The 21,704-nt window shown below is 38.8% G+C and overlaps 1 protein-coding gene across 1 annotated transcript in view; it reads left to right on the forward strand.

The window, feature by feature from the left end:
* LOC146393256 (collagen and calcium-binding EGF domain-containing protein 1-like) overlaps positions 1–20,340 on the forward strand; it is a 41,260-nt gene extending 20,920 nt beyond the window's left edge. The window contains exons 3-11 of the mRNA XM_084928604.1: positions 9,135–9,187; positions 10,779–10,913; positions 11,358–11,495; positions 12,345–12,478; positions 12,731–12,845; positions 13,026–13,165; positions 13,672–13,707; positions 14,073–14,108; positions 14,771–20,340. Coding sequence (XP_084784730.1) covers positions 9,135–9,187; positions 10,779–10,913; positions 11,358–11,495; positions 12,345–12,478; positions 12,731–12,845; positions 13,026–13,165; positions 13,672–13,707; positions 14,073–14,108; positions 14,771–14,959 — 976 coding nt within the window. The 3' untranslated portion in view covers positions 14,960–20,340. The remainder of the gene's footprint in view (positions 1–9,134; positions 9,188–10,778; positions 10,914–11,357; positions 11,496–12,344; positions 12,479–12,730; positions 12,846–13,025; positions 13,166–13,671; positions 13,708–14,072; positions 14,109–14,770) is intronic.
* The last annotated feature ends 1,364 nt before the right edge of the window (positions 20,341–21,704 follow it).

Consider the following 21,704-nt stretch of genomic DNA (forward strand, 5'->3'; position numbering starts at 1 on the left):
CAGGACCACGGTTCTCTCTATGTGCTACAAGTAATATCCTCTGCAGAACTTTCCCACCTGTAAATGCAAAAATAAATCAAGGTACTGTCGGATTTAAAAACATAACAATGAACATTCCCCCCCTGGAAGGAGACCCCTTGCTAAAGTACATAATCTTCAGTGTAAAATGATCTACCCCAAGTCCTGCCTCTGGAAACTGTCCTCGAGTTTCTTCCAATGCCGCCATGCTGGTTTTGGCAACAGCTCCCACAGCAGGCTGGGATCCTACATGGCCCTGCCTGTACCCCTTGCTGGGCAGGAAGCTGACGGGTCAGCCACCCGCAGCAAAATTGACTGTTTGGAGAAGATGGACAGAACCAAAGTTTGTATGCTATAATATGGAGAACTTATGACTTCTTGGAGGTTGCATTTAAACATTTAAACAAAGCTAAACTATCAACAGACACCGTTGAGTCATTTTTTTAAAAAAAAGATTTTTGCATTGCTCTCTTTTAACCTCCAAAAATTAACAAGAATTTGGGGAATCTTGTCTGCAGGATGTGCGAGTATCAATCACAGATCATTAATCAAGGTCTTTTATTGGATAAGCACAAACAATGTAGTGCCCAATCGAATTCCAATGATTTGTGTATGGTAATTAATTGTCCTCTAGATACACAAGCTGTCAAAAACAGCAGCCAGCTGTCACAGTTAATTACATCCGCACTGACAGTATATCAACAAAAGCCAAAAGAGGCTGCCCAAATCCTGTCCAGACCTCTCTGTCACCCATGTATTTTCTTAATACTACTAATTACAAGATAAAGTATTTATATTTTATTGTAGACTTGGAGAGCCAGAAATGTCAGTAGCGTAGGCCAGCTAACACGAAGTAGTACATGTAGGCCTGTTAGTGAGTTGCGGGTGAACCGGGGTCGTAACAAGGCCATGGGTTCCTGTAAGCTAACTTCATAGGGCAGAACAGATAATGAAAACATAAACATCCAAATCATGCCGCGCCTTTAATATAAACTTTTCTATCCAACACAATATCAGTGGAAAACTGATCAGTTTATTCCTAGCTTTCATTAAAACATTTTGAACACTGCAGTGTCGTGGCTGCTTATTTGTTTTAGTAGATTCATTGTTTATGACTGTTAAGAAAACACTTGAAGAAAAGCTATTTGCTATTTCTTAAGAAAATTATGAAACTGTACTTTCATTTGTATTTGTGTGCTTTATGGGATACAAGTAATAATACTTTTTGGCAATTACTGTAGGTCATATTTTGATCTACTAAGGTTACTGTTCTGCTGGATCCATTTTATTTCCATGGGTTGTGTTTCTGTATCTGATGTGTACAGTGGCCCTGAGAGGCCAAATGGACTGCAACTTAAGAAAACACCAGCAATAAGAAAACTCTGCAAAAGCACACAAAACACAACGGAAATAGGAAAAACTACAACTGAAATAGGAAAAAACAAAACACAAATGGGAAAAAAAAAAAAAAAAAAATTTCAAAAGCACAAGGGAAGTGTTTCTGGGGAGACAATAACCCGACGGACCAGTTGCAGGAACCAAAATATGCTAAGAATTGCGCTGGGAGACACTTAAAAGAAGTGGAGGATCTATTGGTTTTGTGAGGAAAGAAAAGATGAGAGGTAAGTGTGTTAGCCTAACTATTAGCCTAAAAATCCGTCATCAGTATTATATGAATCATGATAAAACACGCCTACCGTGTTTTGGGTTCCTGCAACTGGTCCGTCGGGTTATTGCCTCCCCAGAAACACTTCCCTTGTGTTTTTTCCTATTTCCGTTGTCGTTTTTCCCATTTCCATTGTGCTTTGTGTGCTTTTGCAGCATTTTTCTTATTGCTGGTGTTTTCTCAAGTTGCAGTCCGTTTGGCCTCTCAGGGCCACCGTAGTACGATGTGCTTATAATGCTGCTGTCTTTGTCAAAGTGTTATAAAATTCTGGAAGCTGAAAGGGGCCATAACTGAACTCTTGTGTGCTGCAGGCAGGTGGCTCTAACCAGCACAGCTCCTATCACAGTAAAGAGATAAACTATCACATATAAACAGTACTCTGCAAATATAGATTCAGATAAATGAAAACCTTAGACATCCACAATATTTCCACACTTTAGCAATGCCTGTAACAATGCCCACATGAACATGTTTGGCAGTTTTATTTTTTACCATCTTATTTTAGCACACGAGCATGCTGTTGGTGATCAGGTAGTAGGAAGCCCAGGAGTTTTCAGGTATCATTTTTCTAGCACTGTCACCTCACAGCAAGAGGTTTCTGGCTTCTAACCTACTGGTCAGCTGGAGCCTTTCCATATTTTCTCCCACTGTCCAAAGAGATAATTGTTAGTTTAATTTTTGATTCTAAATTGGCTGCATGTGAAAATATGTCTCTATTTGTTGGTCAGCTTCACGTGGCCATAAGTTTAATTAATGTTTGAGAAAGTGGATGATCATGAAGGTTAATGTGCTGTTGATGTCTTAGTTGTTTACAAGTCATGTGACCTCTGTCATTGCATTTAGCTGCTTTTTGTAGGGCTAAAGGAACATTGAGAATATTACAAAAGTTGACAGGATTCATTTTTTGAGGTCCAAATAGTCCATACATGTGGACACTGTTGCTTCCTACTCTGGACACAAGGATTTGTTAAAATGGGACACTTTGTGTTAAGTTACATTCTTTGGGAAGTTGTTGTGTCCCCTTAATGGTTTCTTCATAGTATCTGTGGGGGAAAAGAAGCATCATTTGAAGTTCAGCAGACAGCTGGTCCTGATTGACACCGCAGTTTAAAGGTTGTTGTAAAAGGTTGTGACCATTCCTGGCCTCAGCAAGTCTTATGGAGGATGGAACAATATTCATCTGCATGAAATGAAGATGGAAAAGGTAGACACCTCATCAGGTTTCTTGGCTGGAGAGCAACAGGAGGCCGGCATCATGTCAGTCTGAGCAGATGAGAGAGCGAGACAGATTATGTCAACAAGTAGTAATGCTGATAGGACGGGCTGAATATAAATTGACGTGTTTCAAATCACGGATTGAATATAAGGAGAGTGAAGCAAAGTGCACTGAGAGGACATGGAAAAAAAGCGGAGAGGGTGCTTGCTAACATCATCGTTTGGTTCGCTTATAAATCCTGACTGACATTAAAAGGCTGCAAGATTACTGGATGGCATCCAAGCCCTCACACAGACTCTCCTGCACATAGGACCATATATACACATGTATTCTATATTCTCACAGACATGAGCATGCATGCTTAACATTGTCTGACTTTTGGCAGGCAGATCCCGACATTTTTTCTTTTAATTAAATGACACTAATTGCTAATATTTGGTGCCAATATAAAACATTTCTAGCCAACAAAATTATACTACAACTTCTAAAACTATTATATATAATGAAGAGAATGAGAAACACACTCAGATTCCCAGCGCACAAACCTTTACATTCACACACACAAAGCTCAGACTGATTCCAGTTTAATGGGGTGTGTTTTAGAGGCTGTGTCATGCTGACCGACATACTTTCACATTCCAAAACAAAAACACACGGGTCACTTGTTCCTCCACCCTCAACTTCTTGTCCAGACGCCTCAGCCTCCACTGTCCCACCCACCAGAGACACCCAGGGGAGAGCTGCTCAGACTGACATGCTGCTTATGTATGTACAGTTTACAGATGTGTAGTGAGTTCAGTTAGTATTCACTATTGCTGACCAGATTCTGTTACCATTCAGATTTGTTTTTTCTCTACACATTTGTATTTATCTCCACAACTCATTACACGTGACATAGATATGGAGATAGAGGGTTTATGAACATCTTAGGCCATTCAACAAGTACTTGTGAAGTGTTCTGCCAACATTTTAAAAGCTCAACTGTACTTTACAGATTATCAGCACTATTATCATGAAAATATGTTTTGTTCTGGAATTAAATTAGCATAGTCAAATATACTTACAAGCAGGTAAATAATGTGCAAAAAATGAAATTTAAAGACATACCATTAGATGAAATATAAAGGACACCGTACTTGAGCTACCCCTAGTTTTTTTTTTATTTTACAGGGAAATATTCGATTCAATTTTATTTTATTTATACAGAACCAAGTCACAACAACATTTGCCTCAAGGCGCTTTATATTGTAAGGTAGACCCTACATACAGAGAAAAACCTAACAATCATATGACCCCCTATGAGCAAGCACTTTGGCGACAGCGGGAAGAAAAAACTCCCTTTTAACAGGAAGAAACCTGCGGCAGAACCAGGCTCAGGGAGAAGGAAGACAGGACAAAAGACATGCTGTGGAAGAGAGCCAGAGATTAATAACAAGCACGATTCAATGCAGAGAGGTCTATTAACACATTGTGAGTGAGAAAGGTGACTGAAGAAGAAATACTCAATGCATTATGGGAATCCCCCAGCAACATACACCTTTTGCAGCATAACTAAGGGAGGATTCAGGGTCACCTGATCCAGCCCTAACTATATGCTTTAGCAAGGAAAGTTTTAAGCCTGATCTTAAAAGTAGAGATCTGTCTTCAAACTGGAAGCTGGTTCCACAGAAGCGGGGCCTGAAAACTGAAGGCTCTCCCTCCCATTCTACATTTAAATACTGTAGGAACAACAAGTAAGCCTGCAGTGCAAGACTGAAGTGTTCTAATGGGGTGATATGGTACTATAAGGTCATTAAGATAAGATGGGGCCTGATTATTTAAGACATTGTATGTGAGGAGCAGGGTTTTGAATTAAATCTGGTTTTAATAGCCAAAGAAGGGAAGCCAGTATAGGAGAAATATGCTCTGTCTTTCTAGTCCCTGTCAGTACTCTTGCTGCAGCATATGTGCAATCATACATGGAAATAGAGTATATAAGTCACCAACAGAGTTTTTACAATTCTAACAACCCTGAAAGTCAATATGGCCACCTTTATTCTTCAACAGCATGAATTCTTTTGAGCAAGCTTTATTGTAATTTTTAAGTGGTCTTCAGGAATGGTTCTCCAAGCTTCTTGAAGGACATTTCAAAGCTCTTCTTTGGATGTTGGCTGACTTTTGTTCTGTTCTTTGTCAAGATGATCCCACACTGCTTCAATAATGTTGAGGTCCAGGCTCCAAGCAGCCCAGTCGATGACTGGTAATATTCCACTGTGTGTTTTTCTATCCAGCTAAGCTTTTACTGGATTGGCAGTGTGTTTAGGATCATTGCCGTGCTGAAAAATGAACCTGTTGCCTATCAGATGCTTTCCAGATGGTATTGCGTGGCGAATGAAAATCTGATGATACTTTTCCGCATTTCTAATTCCAAACATTTTGACAATGCAGCTCCAAACCAGGGGAGAGCCGCCACCATGTTTTACAGATGGCTGTAGACAATTACTGTTGTACTTCTCTACCAACCTCTTCTGCACATTTTGACAAGGATTTGACCCCAAAATGTCACATTTGGATTTATTGGTCCATAAGACAAGTTGCTACTTATTTTTCCTCCAGTTATTCTATATTTTTTGCATACCCCTGCCTTCCCCTGGCCTGCACCCTTCCAGTGAGACCGTTTCCGATGAGGTTTTGTTGGGCAATAGAAGGATCAGCTGAAAGGCCAGATGCAGCTCTCAGGTCCTCTCTCAGGTCTTATCTGGATTTCCTTTTCCTATTTCTTAAGGTTAGGACTTTCAGGTACTGTTCATCTTCTTTAGTTGGTTCTTTTATAGGCTTGCCACTTCTCCTTTTGTCCTCCATTTGCACCGTTTTCTCTTTTTTTTAGGGACCCACTGAACACCAAAGCCAAAGCAAAAAGCCAGCGTGTTTGGCTTGTAGCATTTTAGGTATCATCTTATTGGTGAAACAATTTTATTTTATTCCTTCCAAACTTGCTTCTAGTATCAAAGTGTCTATATATCAATTATGGAATTAATTCTTTGCTAAGTTGTGTCTTATGTGTCCAGACCTTTGCATGCCACTGTGTTTATGACTAATTTTATGAACACTTTCTTATATTTATGACACCTCTTTTTTCCCTGTTATATTAAGATGACTCATGACACAGCACACATTTGTCAGTTGTTTTGGTTTGTTGTTGAAATGAGCAGACACTGGAATTACACTTCTACAGCCATATGCATATTTGTGTATACACATCTGCACAGAGAAGGGTGTTATGGGTGACTTATGTTAAAAGAGTTGCACACACAACTCGCAATTTCACCAGCACAAATTGTCAAGCAATGTGATTGTTTAGTCTAATTTGAGTTCAAAGTTGGTCTTTAAAGAAAGACGAGAACAAAACTGATGTTGGGCTATTGGTTTTATTGTCTTAACGTGTTATTATTGCCTAATTAGCAGTAAAAGCAGTAAGCAGTCGATGCTTATGGGAATGCAATTAGTTTGTCAGGTAGGAAGTGTTCCAGGATTTTACCCTGTGGGGAATATGAACAGCTTGGCTAAAATTCAAGGGAAAAACATTTGCAAACAGGGTGAAAGTGTGCATTGTGTCAAAGCCATACATGTAAAGTTCAGAGTGGCTGTTACGGTCCCTAAATTACTGGCTCAGAGGAACCCATAAACTATGAGAAGCCACAAGCTGTTGGGAGTTCAAAGCAAATTTAATGATGCAAAAACCGAACACAAATAAGGGAGATGGAAGCCCTGGCCAAAACAAACAAATGAGAGAGAAGGTCTTGAACCAGCCAAGTACTGCTTCTTTGGATTCTGCCTTCTGTCCTAAAATAAAAAATACTCAACAGTCAATGATTAACACCACAACCAAAAACATGTCTGCTGGTAACTCAGCTAATAGCTAACAAAACAAACCTGCAAAAACAGCTCAGGATTAAAGCTGACTCTGCGGTGGTGGTGAGCCAGACACTCTACACCTCTGGCTTTCAATATGTGATCGTCAACATGCACAACCAATGAGAGAGAAAGAGCGCATGTGAATGAAAAATGATCAAGACAAGAAGGAAGAACGTAGCAGAGGAGAGAAAAACAGTGGCTTACATAACACGTTGCTTCATACTGTAGCAGTTCAAGAATTATTAAATTGTTTCAAGAAGAGAAAGTGAAGGAGTCATAAGATTTCAGATAAGTTTTCAGGGTGAGAAAGAAAAAAGAGCATAGAGGGGTGTGTGTAGTTTTATGCATGCACTGGGCCATTTCTTTTCTTTGGTTATGCACCATGTTTTCCTCTACTTTTACAAACCTATGGGTTGCTGAAACAAATAAATAGGGTCGTTAAGCCATATGTGTAGTCCTAAATTACAGCTGTTCTAAAGTTGATCAGAACCAGATCTACTTTAATCTTCAAGCTAAATAATCTTTTTAGCTGCTGTCATGCCAACGATATAAATCCAAGAAACCCTCCTGCTCAGACGTACATCTGCATCACATTAGCCCAACTTAGATCACTGACTGAGTGATTGATTGATGGATTGACTGACTGATGCAATGAGTGACAATCTTCATCTCAGTATTCACTTTCCTTTCTCCACCTCAGCTCAGAGCCTGGCTTTATACATCCCTCTCAACACTCCACGCTACAGGCTGCAGATTAAAGCCACTCTCATCTGGATCTCATCAGTTTAGGCTGGCCTCACTATTTTATAGGTTATTTTTCATTCAAGAGAGGGAGGGGGATCTCATAGTGATTTAAGGTTACACTGCATGGAGGCTGGAGGAAAATAAAAGCAACTTATTGTCTTGAGGGGACCTTGACTGAAGCAGCATGCTAAATCCCCTCCGGTAACAGCTTGCAGTTTTGGGGATAGGAGTTGGGAATTCATCTGTGTTTTTTCAAGCATGCATGTGTGATATTTGTTGCATGCTGTGCTGCTAGAAATTCTGAGCCATTTCCTCTGTTTTTTTCCAGCTGTGATGCTTGTAACATGTGGTGGATTGTTGTGGGATTGCTGAACGACTGTCATTTCCAAACACCCTAAATCAAGTGTGAGAAAATTTCATGCCCAATAATTTTTGTGCAATGCTGACTTAGGGACAAATGCATCTACAAGACTTTAGGAGTTTACATCACAAAAGTAGACTGTACACAACTTCTTAGAAGTTTTTTTTTTTTTTTTTTCAAATTAATTCATAGTTTAAGTACAGTGACTAAAATTCAGAATAAGAAGTAACTGTAGCTTGTTTTTACCTACTTTTTTTAAAACTGTAGTGAAACTGAGAAACAGACCAGTAGCCCTCAGGCAGCTTTGATGATCTGGCGTTGATAGTTGCTCATTTGTCAGCAGATTGCCAAAATGAACTTGAGTTCTTGGGTTTATTTATTATTGCAATAGTTAGTTGACTCTAAGTCTACTATTATTTGTAAAGGATGGCCTCTCTCATTTCCAATACTGTTTTGATGCAGGTTAATAATGCGTATAAAATAAGCTGCTCTGTACTTTTTAGTGTTTTGCTGCTGCTAGTGCTGAATACCTTCCTCTAAATGATGATGTGTTAGTTGTCAGTGAGGGTGGCAGGATGTCATTGTTGTCCTCACGTTTATCTTCAGCTGCACTTATACACTTATACACTGTTTTAATACTAAAACAGTTGGCTCGCAGTGTACACTTTAAAAAAAATTTTTTACTTTACAAAGTTCACGTGAACAGCAACAAACTTATAAAACTGCAGTGCTGAAATTATTCAATTTAATTACTGCTCTCTGAAGCAAAGCTTTTTTGACTCTACTAAGCAGATTTTGCTTCTTGGCTCTTTACTAATTAAAATAGCCATTTCTACTTGATGGGCAACAAATCACATTTGCATAGAAAAGTGCATCATGCAGGCCTGTTTTTCATCAGTGCAATGCGGTTAAAATGCAGATTCATCACAGCAGTTATCCTGTTTTTGCTGTTTCATTTACCACTCTGTAATTGTCTGATTACGTGATCCAATATGTAACAAAGTCAACATCAACTGAAACATTTGGTTTGACTGTAGAAGTGCTGGTTTGCAGACTTTTTATTACATATGGAGGTTTTCTGTTTCTCTCTGAGCAAATCAACATCTGGGTACGGCTTTTTATTTATCAAACATATAACGGCGGTATCACTCTTCTCGTGTATAAAAAAATAAAATAAAATGGCTTTCCCTGCTGATCTGAAATTGGCGTTGAATATTCTCCTTTTCTTCTTTCAGGAGGAAGTGCTGTAAAGGATTCAGGTTTGTGATGGGCCAGTGCATACCAGAAAGTAGGTAAACCATTTGCTCCATCACATAAGTTTTGCTCATAAACTCTCACATCTGGATCCACATGTTTCAAATCTGATGCAATTTTGTTTTCCTCGAAGGCAGTTTCTAAACATAACAAACTGTACAAAACATAACGTGGAACACCTTTGTCAGTTTAGCAGTCCTTTCATACAGCTTGTACACTCCAATCACCTGAAACAAACGGCACATAAAAAATAATATGTCTTGGCAAAGACAACTGACAACTGTGATTTTCCATGACAAACATCTGATTCTTGTGAAAGTTGTCAGCTTTCATGGCCATGATCTCACGGGCTGGTGAAAAGCATTGCTAAACAATTTCGTTTCTTTCTAAAACTGTAATCCTGTGCTTCCAGATGGTAAAAGTAATTAGCATCAGACACTAGACGGTGCTGTTCTTCCATGACCCCATGAAGAACGAATGCTTCCCTAAATTTCCCCTTATCTGTGAATAGCTGATATATTAGGAGAGACTGAAGATAGACAATAGATATGATTATATCTGTAGTATGTTTCTTACAGCAGGCTAAAATTTGAACTTGAGTCAACTTGAGCAACAATAAAGTTATAATAAAGTATATAAACAAAAAAAAATCAGTGGTTAACTTTGTTTGACATGCCATTAAAATCTCCAAATGCTGTGGTGCTTACAGCCCCAGCCAGAGGCTATAAGTGAGGCACAGAAACCCAGAGAAGAGATCAAATAACTGTGCATTTTAATGTTTCAGTTTAATGGTTCCTTTGGCCTAATAGCACACAAGTTTAATGCAGGCTACTGTAGGATTTCAGTTATATTCTATACTAACTACGACATGAACTACTCTGTTGAAAATCTGACAATACACTTATTAGATGAAATCCTAGACTTAGTGTAACTAGTCGCAGGCTTAAAGATTGGGTTAAAGGCTCAGTCATTCAGGAGGAGCTCAGAGGAGAGCTGCTACTCTATCACACTATATGGAGCCAGTTGAGGTGGTTCCTGGGTGCCTCTTAGATGAAGTGTTTTGGATATGTTCTACCAGGAGGAGACCCTGGAGCATACCCAGGACATGCTGGAGACATTACGTCTCGTGCCTGGTTTCCTGGTTTCACCCTTAGAAGAGCTGAAGGAGGTGTTTGGGGAGAGGGAGGTCTGGGTGTCTCTGCTTTGACAGCCCCTCCCACGATGGGGAAATACATATAAACAGCAGAATAACAAGCAAGCAACTCTAGGTTGCAGTGGCGTATATAAACTCCAACATTCATTGTGATTAGATACTGTAAAACATGAACGTAATGAAATTGAATAAAGCCATGCAGAGTCTGCACTGATGTAAGGTTATGAAAAAAATCTCTTGTCCACAAATTGTTTGTGTTGAATATGGAGGAAACTTCAGATAGTTACAGATATGCGTTACATGATAATATTTCAGACTGTGTCAGTAAATGTTTTGCTTGTGTTACACCCATCCTACTGTGATATGTGTAAACCCTTTTTGAGATGTTTCTTTACTTGTTCTGAAACTCTATGAATGAAACAAAGCAGTAATGAAGCTGTATAAAATGCTCACACCACACTCCTCTTTATAGGTGTGGATGTGTGTGCTGCGTCACCTTGCGAGCAGCAGTGCACTGATAACTTTGGACGAGTTGTCTGCACATGCTATCCTGGATATCGCTTTGACCGAGAAAGACACCGCAACCACAAATCTCCATACTGCCTGGGTCAGTTTTCATTATCATTATCTCTGGGAAAATAACAATTAACTATGCTTTTGGTATAGGCTATTTGTCATTCACTGCACCACACTTCTTTAAAAGTGATCTAAGTAACAAGTGTGGTGTGGAAACAGGTGAAATAGCTCCCTCTTGTGGTTTTGTGCAGCAAAACATTTTCTCTCTATTACCATCAGCTTTCTGGGCTTAGACCAGGACCTGGAAAAGTAATTCTAAAAAGCTCCTAATTACATTTAAGACCTCAAAGTGACTTTCATCTTTCAAATTCTACAATAAAAGATGAAACTGAAAACAAACAAATGGACAGAAATTACTATGTGTAAGTGTAGGAATTGAAATAAACATTCAAATTTTACTTGAGATTTACTGTAAACTAACTTTATCTTTACTACTTTCTTCCCCTTTCTGTCTCTATCACACAAAAATATGCAGACATTGATGAGTGTGAGGCCCCAGGCAGCAGTCTGTGTGACCACGAGTGTGTGAACACAGTGGGCAGCTTTGAGTGTCGCTGTCGCAGTGGTTACATACTTGCATCGGATCAACGCTCTTGCATCCCCATACACAACTGTAAGTTTCTGTGCCACTGTAACTCATCATCGCATCATTTGAGCCTTACGTTTTTTTTTCATGTTTGCCTTCTATTTTTCCTGCTCTGTTTTGTTCATTTTAGTTGTGGAGCACTTTGGTCAACCTTTGTTGTTTTCAGATGTGCTTATAAATAAATTGATCGCTGTAAACAGAACTTGTAGCAGATTCTTTTAGGCCTTTGGTTGTTTTAAATAAGATATCGCTTCCAGCTGGTGGTAGGGCAGATTATGTTATAACAAAGATAGATGTGAGATTTTATGTGAGGTTGAATAGAAGAAGGTTGTTTGAATAACTGCAACTGTGAGTAGATGCATGACAAACTTAGGATGCAAAGCCAGGAAAGTAAATGACAAGAACCCATTTTATTAGGTGATGCAAAAAACAAAAATAATTTTTTTTTAAACAAACACAAGGTTAAAAAATGAAAATAAAACCAAACCAAAAACAGGAGCATGAGTTACAACAGGAAAAACAAACACAGAGCAAACACACTGGCAACTGATAGAGGGAAGACAGGAAGATATAAACCCAAGGTTGAAAAGATGGAGATCAGACACAGGTGAAGGCAAAATACAGAAGGAAATAACCATGAAAAATGTGGACAGTGGAAAAATGGAAGTTAAGAGACAGACATAAAAGAGAGACAAAGAAAAAAAGTATGAACACGAAAACAAAAATCCGTGAACATCAAAACACAATTACAGCTTGTGGTGGTATTTAAACTCATATGAATTCAAAAAATTGACTGAACTTCTTTCTTCTGTTATTTAACTTAACAGCATGCAGTACAGTTTGAGAATTTTATTTCCTTGTTTTTTTTTCTTGCAGTGAGTTCATCAGGGAAGTCAGATACCTTGATGAGTTCTGGTACCTGCTCATTCACCTGTCAAGATTTTATGAACATGAAAAATAGTTTACTGCAGCTGAAACTCAAGCTGGGAAATACACACTCACCCAACCAGGTAACATCTTTATGTAATAGCAGTTAAACCAAATGACTGAATCAAGCATTCACTTATGAACTCTTTCAGTCAGTCAATCAGACCATTTATTGTAAATGATGATGGCTTAAAAGTGAGCAAGACTTAATAGTTGCATAAAAAACTGAGGATGTTAAAGAAATTGTTCAATTGTTCACACAGTCAAACTGTGTTGGACCACAAATCTGACCTTTAAATTCATTTTAGTTTAAACTTTCTTCTATTCGTTTGAAGGTACCTGGCTTGGCCAACAGCAGTAATAAACCAAGTCTGGGACGAGCAGGAAAAAAACCTGATGGCCCATGCCTTTCTGGTCTTCCTGGCGCTCCAGGAGCTCCTGGTGTCCCAGGTAATATGAAACTGATGGAAATCCTAGAGACAGATCCACCTCTAGTTACAGACACTGTATTACAGTGGAGAATATTTTGGCTAGTTACCTAATAGATTTACTGGAAAATAATCAAATGAAATGTTCTGAACAGATGATGTTCGCTCTTAAAGGTTAATATTATTCTTCTGTCTCTACCAGGACACCCAGGGCAACCTGGAATGAGAGGTGACCTTGGGGAGAGGGGCCCTCCTGGACCTCCTGGCCCTCGGGGAGACATGGGACCCATGGGTCCAGAGCCTGACCTAAAGCACATAAAGAGAGGCCGCAGGGGGGCAGTGGTAAGGAAAGAAACTGGCACCATAATTTAGGTGTTCTTACAGGCTTTACCTCCCACTTCAATCAGCTCATAAAGCTAATAACCCTTTTCCACTGGCGCAGTGACATGACTGGTGCTGGGACGCATCCAGTTCTGTCTTGATGTTTGTAGAGACATATTATTAATCCATTTCCAGCAGATTAGCAACCAAATCCTACAAGTAATGTTGGCAGCATAAGTTGCTATTCACTATGAATCTGAAGACTGTACCTGCAATTTATGAGTCTTTTTTTTTTTCAGCAGAGCCTCCAATAGTCACTGATATCAGTAGTCACTACTTGGAACTAGCAAACTTGCTTTGCCTTGAAAAAAATCTGTTCTGTGTCAGACACCAGTACTGCATCAGTGGAAAGAGGTAGCTCAAAGATGAATAGATGAACTGTATGATAATAATTTAAGCAGGTAACTGTTGCTGTGATTAAAAGAAAACCTGCTGTTCTTAAACCCATCTCTCAATCGTTTATACAGGGACCACCCGGGGCGCCAGGAAGAGATGGATTAAAGGTTGTTATAGCAACTTTATTGTGCTTATGTGTCTTTGTATGCTTTTGTGTCACCATCGCCAGTTGCCATCTTGTGCCTGTCTGTGTCTGTCTGATGTGCACACTGGCTCACACATTTCAAATGCACTGTTAACAGACCCTGCTCTGAAAAGCAAACTTAACAACATTTATTAAGTTTTTTTGTTTTTTAACTGTTTCTTATACCTCCTCTCACCATTCTGACATTTAAACTCACCACTGATGCTCTTCCCATGCATGAAGCTACAGTACACCCTGTTATGAGTCTTATTGTCCATGGAAGCAAGCAAGCTGAATACAGTTTAAAAGGTTAAAACTCAATCAGTGTGTGCTGTTTCTCATCTACAGGGTGACAGAGGAGCTCCAGGTCCCAGAGGCCCACCTGTAAGTTATTATAGATGTATGGATTATAACACACTATATCAATGATAGGCATAGCCACTGTGAAATCACCTACTTGTTTACGAAGCCCTGGTGTAAAGCTTTAGTCTAAGCGTTTTAGGTGCTAGAAGTGATCATATTTGGATAAGAGGGTTAAAAAAACAAAGTCTTGCAAGGTTGGTTAACAAGCTGCATCCATACACCTTAAGTGTGCATCAGTCAAACACTCAATACCTGCTAATAAGTGCAATGTAGCATAAAAATAACACGCAAAAACTTTACCATGAAAACTGGAACACAGACTTTTTGGAGAGTCTGTTGTAATATTAGTCCACATTATTCATCAGATAATTTCACTGAACATGTTTTAAAAGGAACAAATGCCACAAACATGGGCAAGAGGTGGTAAATACTAGCAGACAGCTACTTGCTAAATCCCTTTGTGGCTGCAACCCCATATATTTAAGTCTAGAATAAATTTAAAAGGGTGAGCTTACAGCTGTGATGTAAAGGGTAAACTAGTTATGGGGGCTAACTGACATTTGGAGTAATGATTTAGTGACCATTCAAGGAGCTGCACTGTTTCGGGGGCCTTCAGCTTTTCCTTCATTTTCAGGCTGCATGTGCACAATTAATTAACCAATCAATTTCTCGCCTGTCTCTAGGGTCCACCTGGCTCCTTCGACTTTCTTTTGCTAATGATGGCTGACATCCGAAATGACATAATCGAACTGCAAGAGAAGGTGTTTGGGGAGCAGCGGGGAATCTCTCTGGACAGTCCTCCTCATTACAGCGGGGAAGCAGATTTTGTAGAGTGGGGCTCTGGAAAAGGAGATCACATGCTTAATACCTGACCTCTAACGTCCACCTCAGAGTAACAATTACTTGATCCCAGCAAACAACATATCAATCCTGACTTTTTGCTTAGAGGATAACAGATGCTGGCAGTCAAAATGTTAGCGTGTACATAATTCCTAACCTTATGGCTGGGATGAGCCTTGCTTGAACTCTCAACAATGGTACAGACAGTAAAAGAGAGCAACCTAAATTTTGAAATCTGATGCTTTGACCACTGCAAGCGCTGTTTTGCTGCCTTTCAAGTGGATGTGAGAGTGAAGGGTGTGCGTGCAGGACATGGAGTGAGAAAGATGCCGCGTGAGCCTTTATGTCTGAGTCTCTGAGCTGTGCCTCTGAGCAGAACCACTTCAAACAACCGACTTTATCGTCTACATCTCTTCCTGTTTCTGAGTCTGTTCACGAAAGCTCTGCTGTGCCACTCACAGTTTGCCTCCAGGGTACTGGTATGAGGACCCAGGCCCTGCGCTGTTACCCTCCTCAGCACCTGCCTGTGGCATCCAGCCATGAACACTGACTGTGCAGCTAACCTCTGAGGGGGTCTTCAGAAAATAAAGATATATGAGTATGGTATTGTTAAAATTAAAATTAAAGAAGATCAATTTTAATAGAAAAAACATTTAACACATAGAAATCACCTGATATGTACCACTTAGAAATAATATGAAGTGATGTAAATGATTTTAAAAAGTAAAAAATGGACACATAATAATCTTTAAACTCACTTGTTTAATGGGTTCATTATGAACATGTTCAAGAAGAATGTTGAACATCTTTTAAAATTGGAGGATGAGCCAGCAAGACAGACAAGAAGACGGCTGGTCATTTATTTTATTTTATTTTATTTCATTTTATTCTATTTTATTTTATTAAGTAAATTATGAAAAGGGTAAACTGAGTGCTTGTCAAGGTTTCTCTTAATGTAGTTATTTTGTAGTTTTCAATTTGAATTTGTTGTCCATCAGTTTCAAAAGATGTAATAATTAGTTGGTTTTCAACAAAGCATGTAGCAAAAGTTACAGAGGAGAATGAGAGCCGTGTTAAAAAACATATATATTACTTATTATTTTGAGAGTAAAGTCAAAATGTCGAGATTACAGCTGTTGTTATAAGACAAACTGTCACAGCTGCTATACTCTCTAAAAATGCCTTGGTAGATGAGTTAGTGAAAAGAAACTGATCAGTCATCTTATCGTGTCTTGTGACACAACATTGATGCTGTTTATTGTAACCATTGATACCCTTACATCTGTCCACCGCCAGACATTTCATTTTGCCAAATCCACTCTTCTGTGTTTGTGTGTTTTTTTTCCATCTGACCAGAAGCAGCTTTCTTCACCTTATACTGATCACTATACTGTGTTTATGTGCTAAAGGATTGATAATTTCCTAGACAATATCAGTGGACAGCAACATCAGGAAGAAGGAGCACAACAAAATAAAGCAGATGTGGAAGTTAAAGCCCAAAGAGGTCCCAAAAGAGTAGAGCCAGGAGCTCTAAGTCTAGAAACAGCACACTACGCCGAATTCTCAAATTACACAGAGCAATAATATATACACAAATATAAAACAGCTAATAATCGCCCTAAATGATCTATTTTACTTCAGTTCAGCATAATAAAATTTTTATATGAAAAATGTTTTAACAAGGTTGCTAGGAGCAACCAGGAGCAGTCGCTATCAGGATTTATCCTACCCATATGAAAATATGAACACAGTTTAAAATGTGTCCACTATAAGTACATTACAATGGAAAACTCAATAAACTAATTTGAGACTCTAGTATTTTCATCTGGATGATTTTGGTGCTGAATAAATGTGTATAATAATAATAACATAATAATCACCAATTCAGTTTGATAAGACAACCTGAGGGTTTTTGTGCCATAAATGGATAAGTAATACAGTCCTCTCTTAATAGCAATTGCCAAATTTATAGCCCACTCATACTCATACTTTTCCAATTTATGTCCCAAGGGGGTTGGAGCCTGTCCCAGATGGCACTGGGTAAAAAACAGACCACACTCATACCAATTCCAACTTTGAACCTCCGGTTAATCTAACGTGCACTGTTGCTGCACTGAAAAAGCAAGCTTGAGTAATTGTGAAAAACGGACACAGGCACAACTCACAAAGAAAGACCCAGCCAACAGTAGTTTGAAATCCAGAAACCTTCTGAGACATAGTGCACTAACTACTCACCACTAAAAATAGTATAGCCAGACTCAAATTCCCTGCTTGTGTGCACAAACTTGGCCAAATAAAGATGATTCTGACTTTCGAACCAAGTGTGGATTTATTCAGTGCCACCAGCAGAGGGTGCTAATTCTCAGATGGTGCTTTCTCAAAGCAAAGCGTTGCGTTCTTTAATTTGCTTTGTGAATCCCACCCAGGTTTTTACTTACCTGATCAAAGGGCCCTGCCACCAAACCATCACATACTTAGAAGGTGTTTATATTTCTCCATGTTTTTGAGCATACATGAATTATCCTAGCATTCATGTACAGGCTGGTGCTCATCATTATGTTCAGCGCTGACTGTTGAACCATTGCGTGGCTGCATGTTATTATGAAAGGTGTAACAATTAGAGGTCAGAGGTGAAATGTCTTGGGGTACAGAGCTGTAGGGATAATTATAGAGTGCAGGCTGACAGTGAGGGCCTGTTTGAGCTTGTGCACCCCACAACTTAAGAGATTGTGAAATATGTTTGATTTGTGCTGTGATCTGGTTCACCACACATATTATTTTTATATATATATTTACATATATTTAATATATATTATATTAATATATATATATTTTTTTAATATATGTGCATTTACATACATACACACACACACACACACACACATATATATCAGTGTCTGTTACGTGTGTGTGTGTTTCACTTCGTGACAGACTTCTCACTTAACAGCTCCACCCCCTGCCGTGCAAACGGGATCAGGAAAAACAACATGAAACAATTTAAGAACCATGTCAGTAAGAGAAAGGCAGGAGACTGAAAGAGATTATCTCATTTCCTTCACCGCTTGTCATGCAATTGGAAGCCTCTTTCTCAGCCTGTAGAGGACAGTAGAGGCAAGGTCACCAGAGTACATCTTGATGCATGAAGTTCACATACCATCACTCACAATAGATTTGTCTCCTCCATCACAGAAGATCAACAAAACGGGCTCTTCCTTATTTTACATTTTAATATTTTACATTGACTTGCGTTCTAATTCACGTGAGCTTGTATTTCCTTACTCTGGCAAGCATGCAAGATAAAATCTAAGTGGGTTTCATATGAATGTATACCTGAGATCTCCTTTAAGACTCCTCTTATACTCATATCTCTACCAACCCATGTTATAATAACAGACTTCAAAAGTATTCTCAGTCCATGCTGTTGGGATGCCAGACTCCACTGATGTTCTACAGTTAGTAGAATTGTGTAACTATTTGCTGGCATCTTCAGATGAGACTAAAGATACAAGAGATAAAATTTGGCCAGATGTTTCCTAGAATGAGAGGAATTTCCGTGCTGGCACACTATGGGCTATCCATAAATACACCTCATGCACGACAGGGCTGTCACTTCAAACAGTTGAGTGAGAGAAGCGTGTGTAAACTTCGGCTGATTCTGGAGATGCAAATGGATGTGTGTTTCAGTATGCAACGTAGAAAGTTAATAGAGTTAATATGATCCCTTTTTGTGAAATACCATGTTTTAATATCATTTGTTTGATATACGTATCAAGAGCCAAAGATGGTCTCCCAGTAACCTAGTAAATCAAAAGACCAGAAAAGCCTCCCAGAATTCCCCAAACTGTAAGATGATTTTCTACATGTAGTAACTCCCGTTACACAGTCCAGAATAACACCAAGATGCAAAAACTATTTTGCGAAAGAAAAAAAGGGAAAAAAAGAAATAAATGTTAAGGTTTTGATATATAATCCACCATAGAAGGAAATATACATGTGCACCAATATAAACATTAAAATGTGGGGCAGCCTGGTGACCTGACAATGAACCACAACATCCCCGGTTTGCATCCAGTGCCAGATCCTTTGTTTCATGTCCTCATTTCTCTCTTTTCCCATTTTTTTTCTGACACCACACACTCCCTCATGACATAAAATCAAAAACGCTTCTAAGCTAGGTATATTGAGACAGTTCTTAAAATTGATGTTGTTTGTGACATTTTGATGGAAATGGTTTATGTGCTGTATGCTAAAATGACTCAAACATTTTCTGTTGTCAGAAAAAGGAGGATTGGGGTGTCTTTATATGACTATGCAGAGGATGTGACTCCCCAGTGGAAAGCAAAGGTCAAGGGGCGAACAGCCATCACCATATGTGTGATTTGCACATTTCAAAAATTATTTTTATTATTTAATTCTAATTTAAGTGTTGTATGTAGACTTGCTGGTCTATACTTCTTTTTTCTTTGTTCATGTTCTAATATGGTACGTGCATTTATTCTATTACCAGGAACCTGAGATTTAGTTTAATGCTGTAAATGTAAAAACCAAAAAACCCAAAAACAAAAACAGCAAAAAAAAAAATAGCAGAGTAGGATAAGTAAACTCCTTTTCACAAAAGGTATAAAAATAGCTTCAGAATTGTGCAGGGTCCAGCAGAAAGTCAGAATAGCTCCACATTTATCATTCATCTCTTCTTTGTTACCCATGAAACAACCACGTAGCGAAAGACAGAAGAGTCAGATACCAGCCTTAGATAAAAGTGTCACGATCCTGGGTCTTATGACCCAGTGTTTTGAGTTTTAGTTTATTTTGATGTTTATAGTATATGATTAAGCTCATTAGCTTATTAGCTCTAATTGGTTATTAGATTCCCCTTGTGTCTTCCAACCCCTGTTAAGTCTCTCTTGCCCTTCATGTGTTTCATGTCTGTGTCTTACATTGTCTGCGTCTCATTATGTTTCCTGTTTTATTTTGTAGGGGTCCTGTGTTCCTATGTTCAATGTTTTTAGTTTACTCTCCCCTTGTGACATCGTTATGTTTATGTGTGTCAGCTGTTTCCCCATGTGTTTCCATTTCCCTCATTATCCTCCTGTGTGTATTTAGTCCGTGTGTCTTCAGTCATTCCTTGTCAGGTCGTCTGCTCATCCACGTCACGACTTCAGGTATCCATGTCAGTTCACCATGTTTAGTTTTAGTTCACCCAGTTTAGGTTATTGTTTAGTTTCACCCATGCCCTTTGCTTGTACCTTGTTTCCTAGCCTCAATAAACGGCTTGTTTTTTGTTAAATCCACGTCACGTTCAGTTTTTGGTCTGTGTTTGAGTCCTCTCTTGCAAACACATACAGTCTGCCTCAGCCAGACTGTGACAAAAAGTAAACTATGCAGATCTTTTCAGGAAATATGCTTAGGACTATAAATTGTGGGATACTGACACAGTCATCCTACCCATGGTCAAAAACCACAGCTACAGTTATATAATACATATGGGCTTCGGTTCAAGGGGAGGAACATAAATATTGCATTAACCCCTGAGTAATGATAGCCACAAGGACCCGTATGTGATAAGACAGTTCATTCAGAATAATTTCATTATATAGAATCCTTATCCTAATCCTTCTCTAAAAACAAACAACAACAAAAAAAGTCTACTGGCTTCATTTCTGTGATTAAAAAAAACTGTCTCGACATCCAGGTACTGTAAGTGAAGAACACTCTCCAGGATTTAAGCATATTATTATCTACATTTCTATTCTGGAAAAAAAAACAACATTATTTCATTGTACATGTGCAGTCACAGTAAAGAGCTATTCTATTCAAGTCTGTCATGCAGAGAAGTTTATTGAGAAAAAGTGTTCACAACAAGGTACAAATGAGCCTCAAGCAAAGATGTTGCCAAAAATCATCAAAAAAAAAGTGGTCCACTTCTGATGCATCATTCTGTAGAGAGATCAGCCTGTACCAAAACGATGGCAAATAAAGAGCGAGGAGAAAACATGACACATCTTTCTACATCACTTGTAAAACACAGTGGAGCAATTGTCCTGTGAGACCTCGGTGCAGCATTCGATAGCTTTGACCACAATATTTCACTTCAAAGACTATAACTCTGGCATTAAAGGAGCTGCACTGTAGTGGTTTGAATCATATCTGACAGAATCCAATTTGTGCATGTAAATGGGGAGCATTTCTTCTCCACTCACCTCTTCTCAGTCTCTGTGTTTATTCATTCATTCATTGGCTTTTTCTCCCATAGTATCCAAGAATATGCATGCATGTATGTAGACCATCCAGGTCACAGGTGATTAGAGATCTGAAACACATACAATCACATCTATAGAAAATCCATTCTACTAGACAAACTAGACTGTAACTCTGCTAAGTGAACCCTGTGTGAGAAAGATGAGCCCAGAGGAGGACCTGTAAAAGAAGCTGTGGAGAAGTTCACAAACCCAGAATCTTGTTGTTTGCGATTATGTTTTTCACTTGCTGCATGGCCACTAGGTAACACAAACATAAATATTTCTCTCATATAAATAATAATGTATATATACATGTAACGTGTTTAATTCATGTTGTTTGTCCAAATGATAATCAGCCATTGGCTATTTGGAGTGGAGGCAAATTTCAATCAGTAGCTGGGCAAAACACACAAAAACATTAAAAATGAATTACAAAAATCAGCCCTTCTACTCCCATTGTTATAAGAATGCAAACTTAAATGTTGCCTTAAAATATTAAGCAACTTGAATCGGATGTTTTTGCTATTTAGCTCTAAAA

Source organism: Perissodus microlepis, chromosome 1 (genome assembly GCF_051167445.1).
Source record: "Perissodus microlepis isolate ML-2025 ecotype Zambia chromosome 1, ASM5116744v1, whole genome shotgun sequence".
Taxonomy (NCBI): domain Eukaryota; kingdom Metazoa; phylum Chordata; class Actinopteri; order Cichliformes; family Cichlidae; genus Perissodus; species Perissodus microlepis.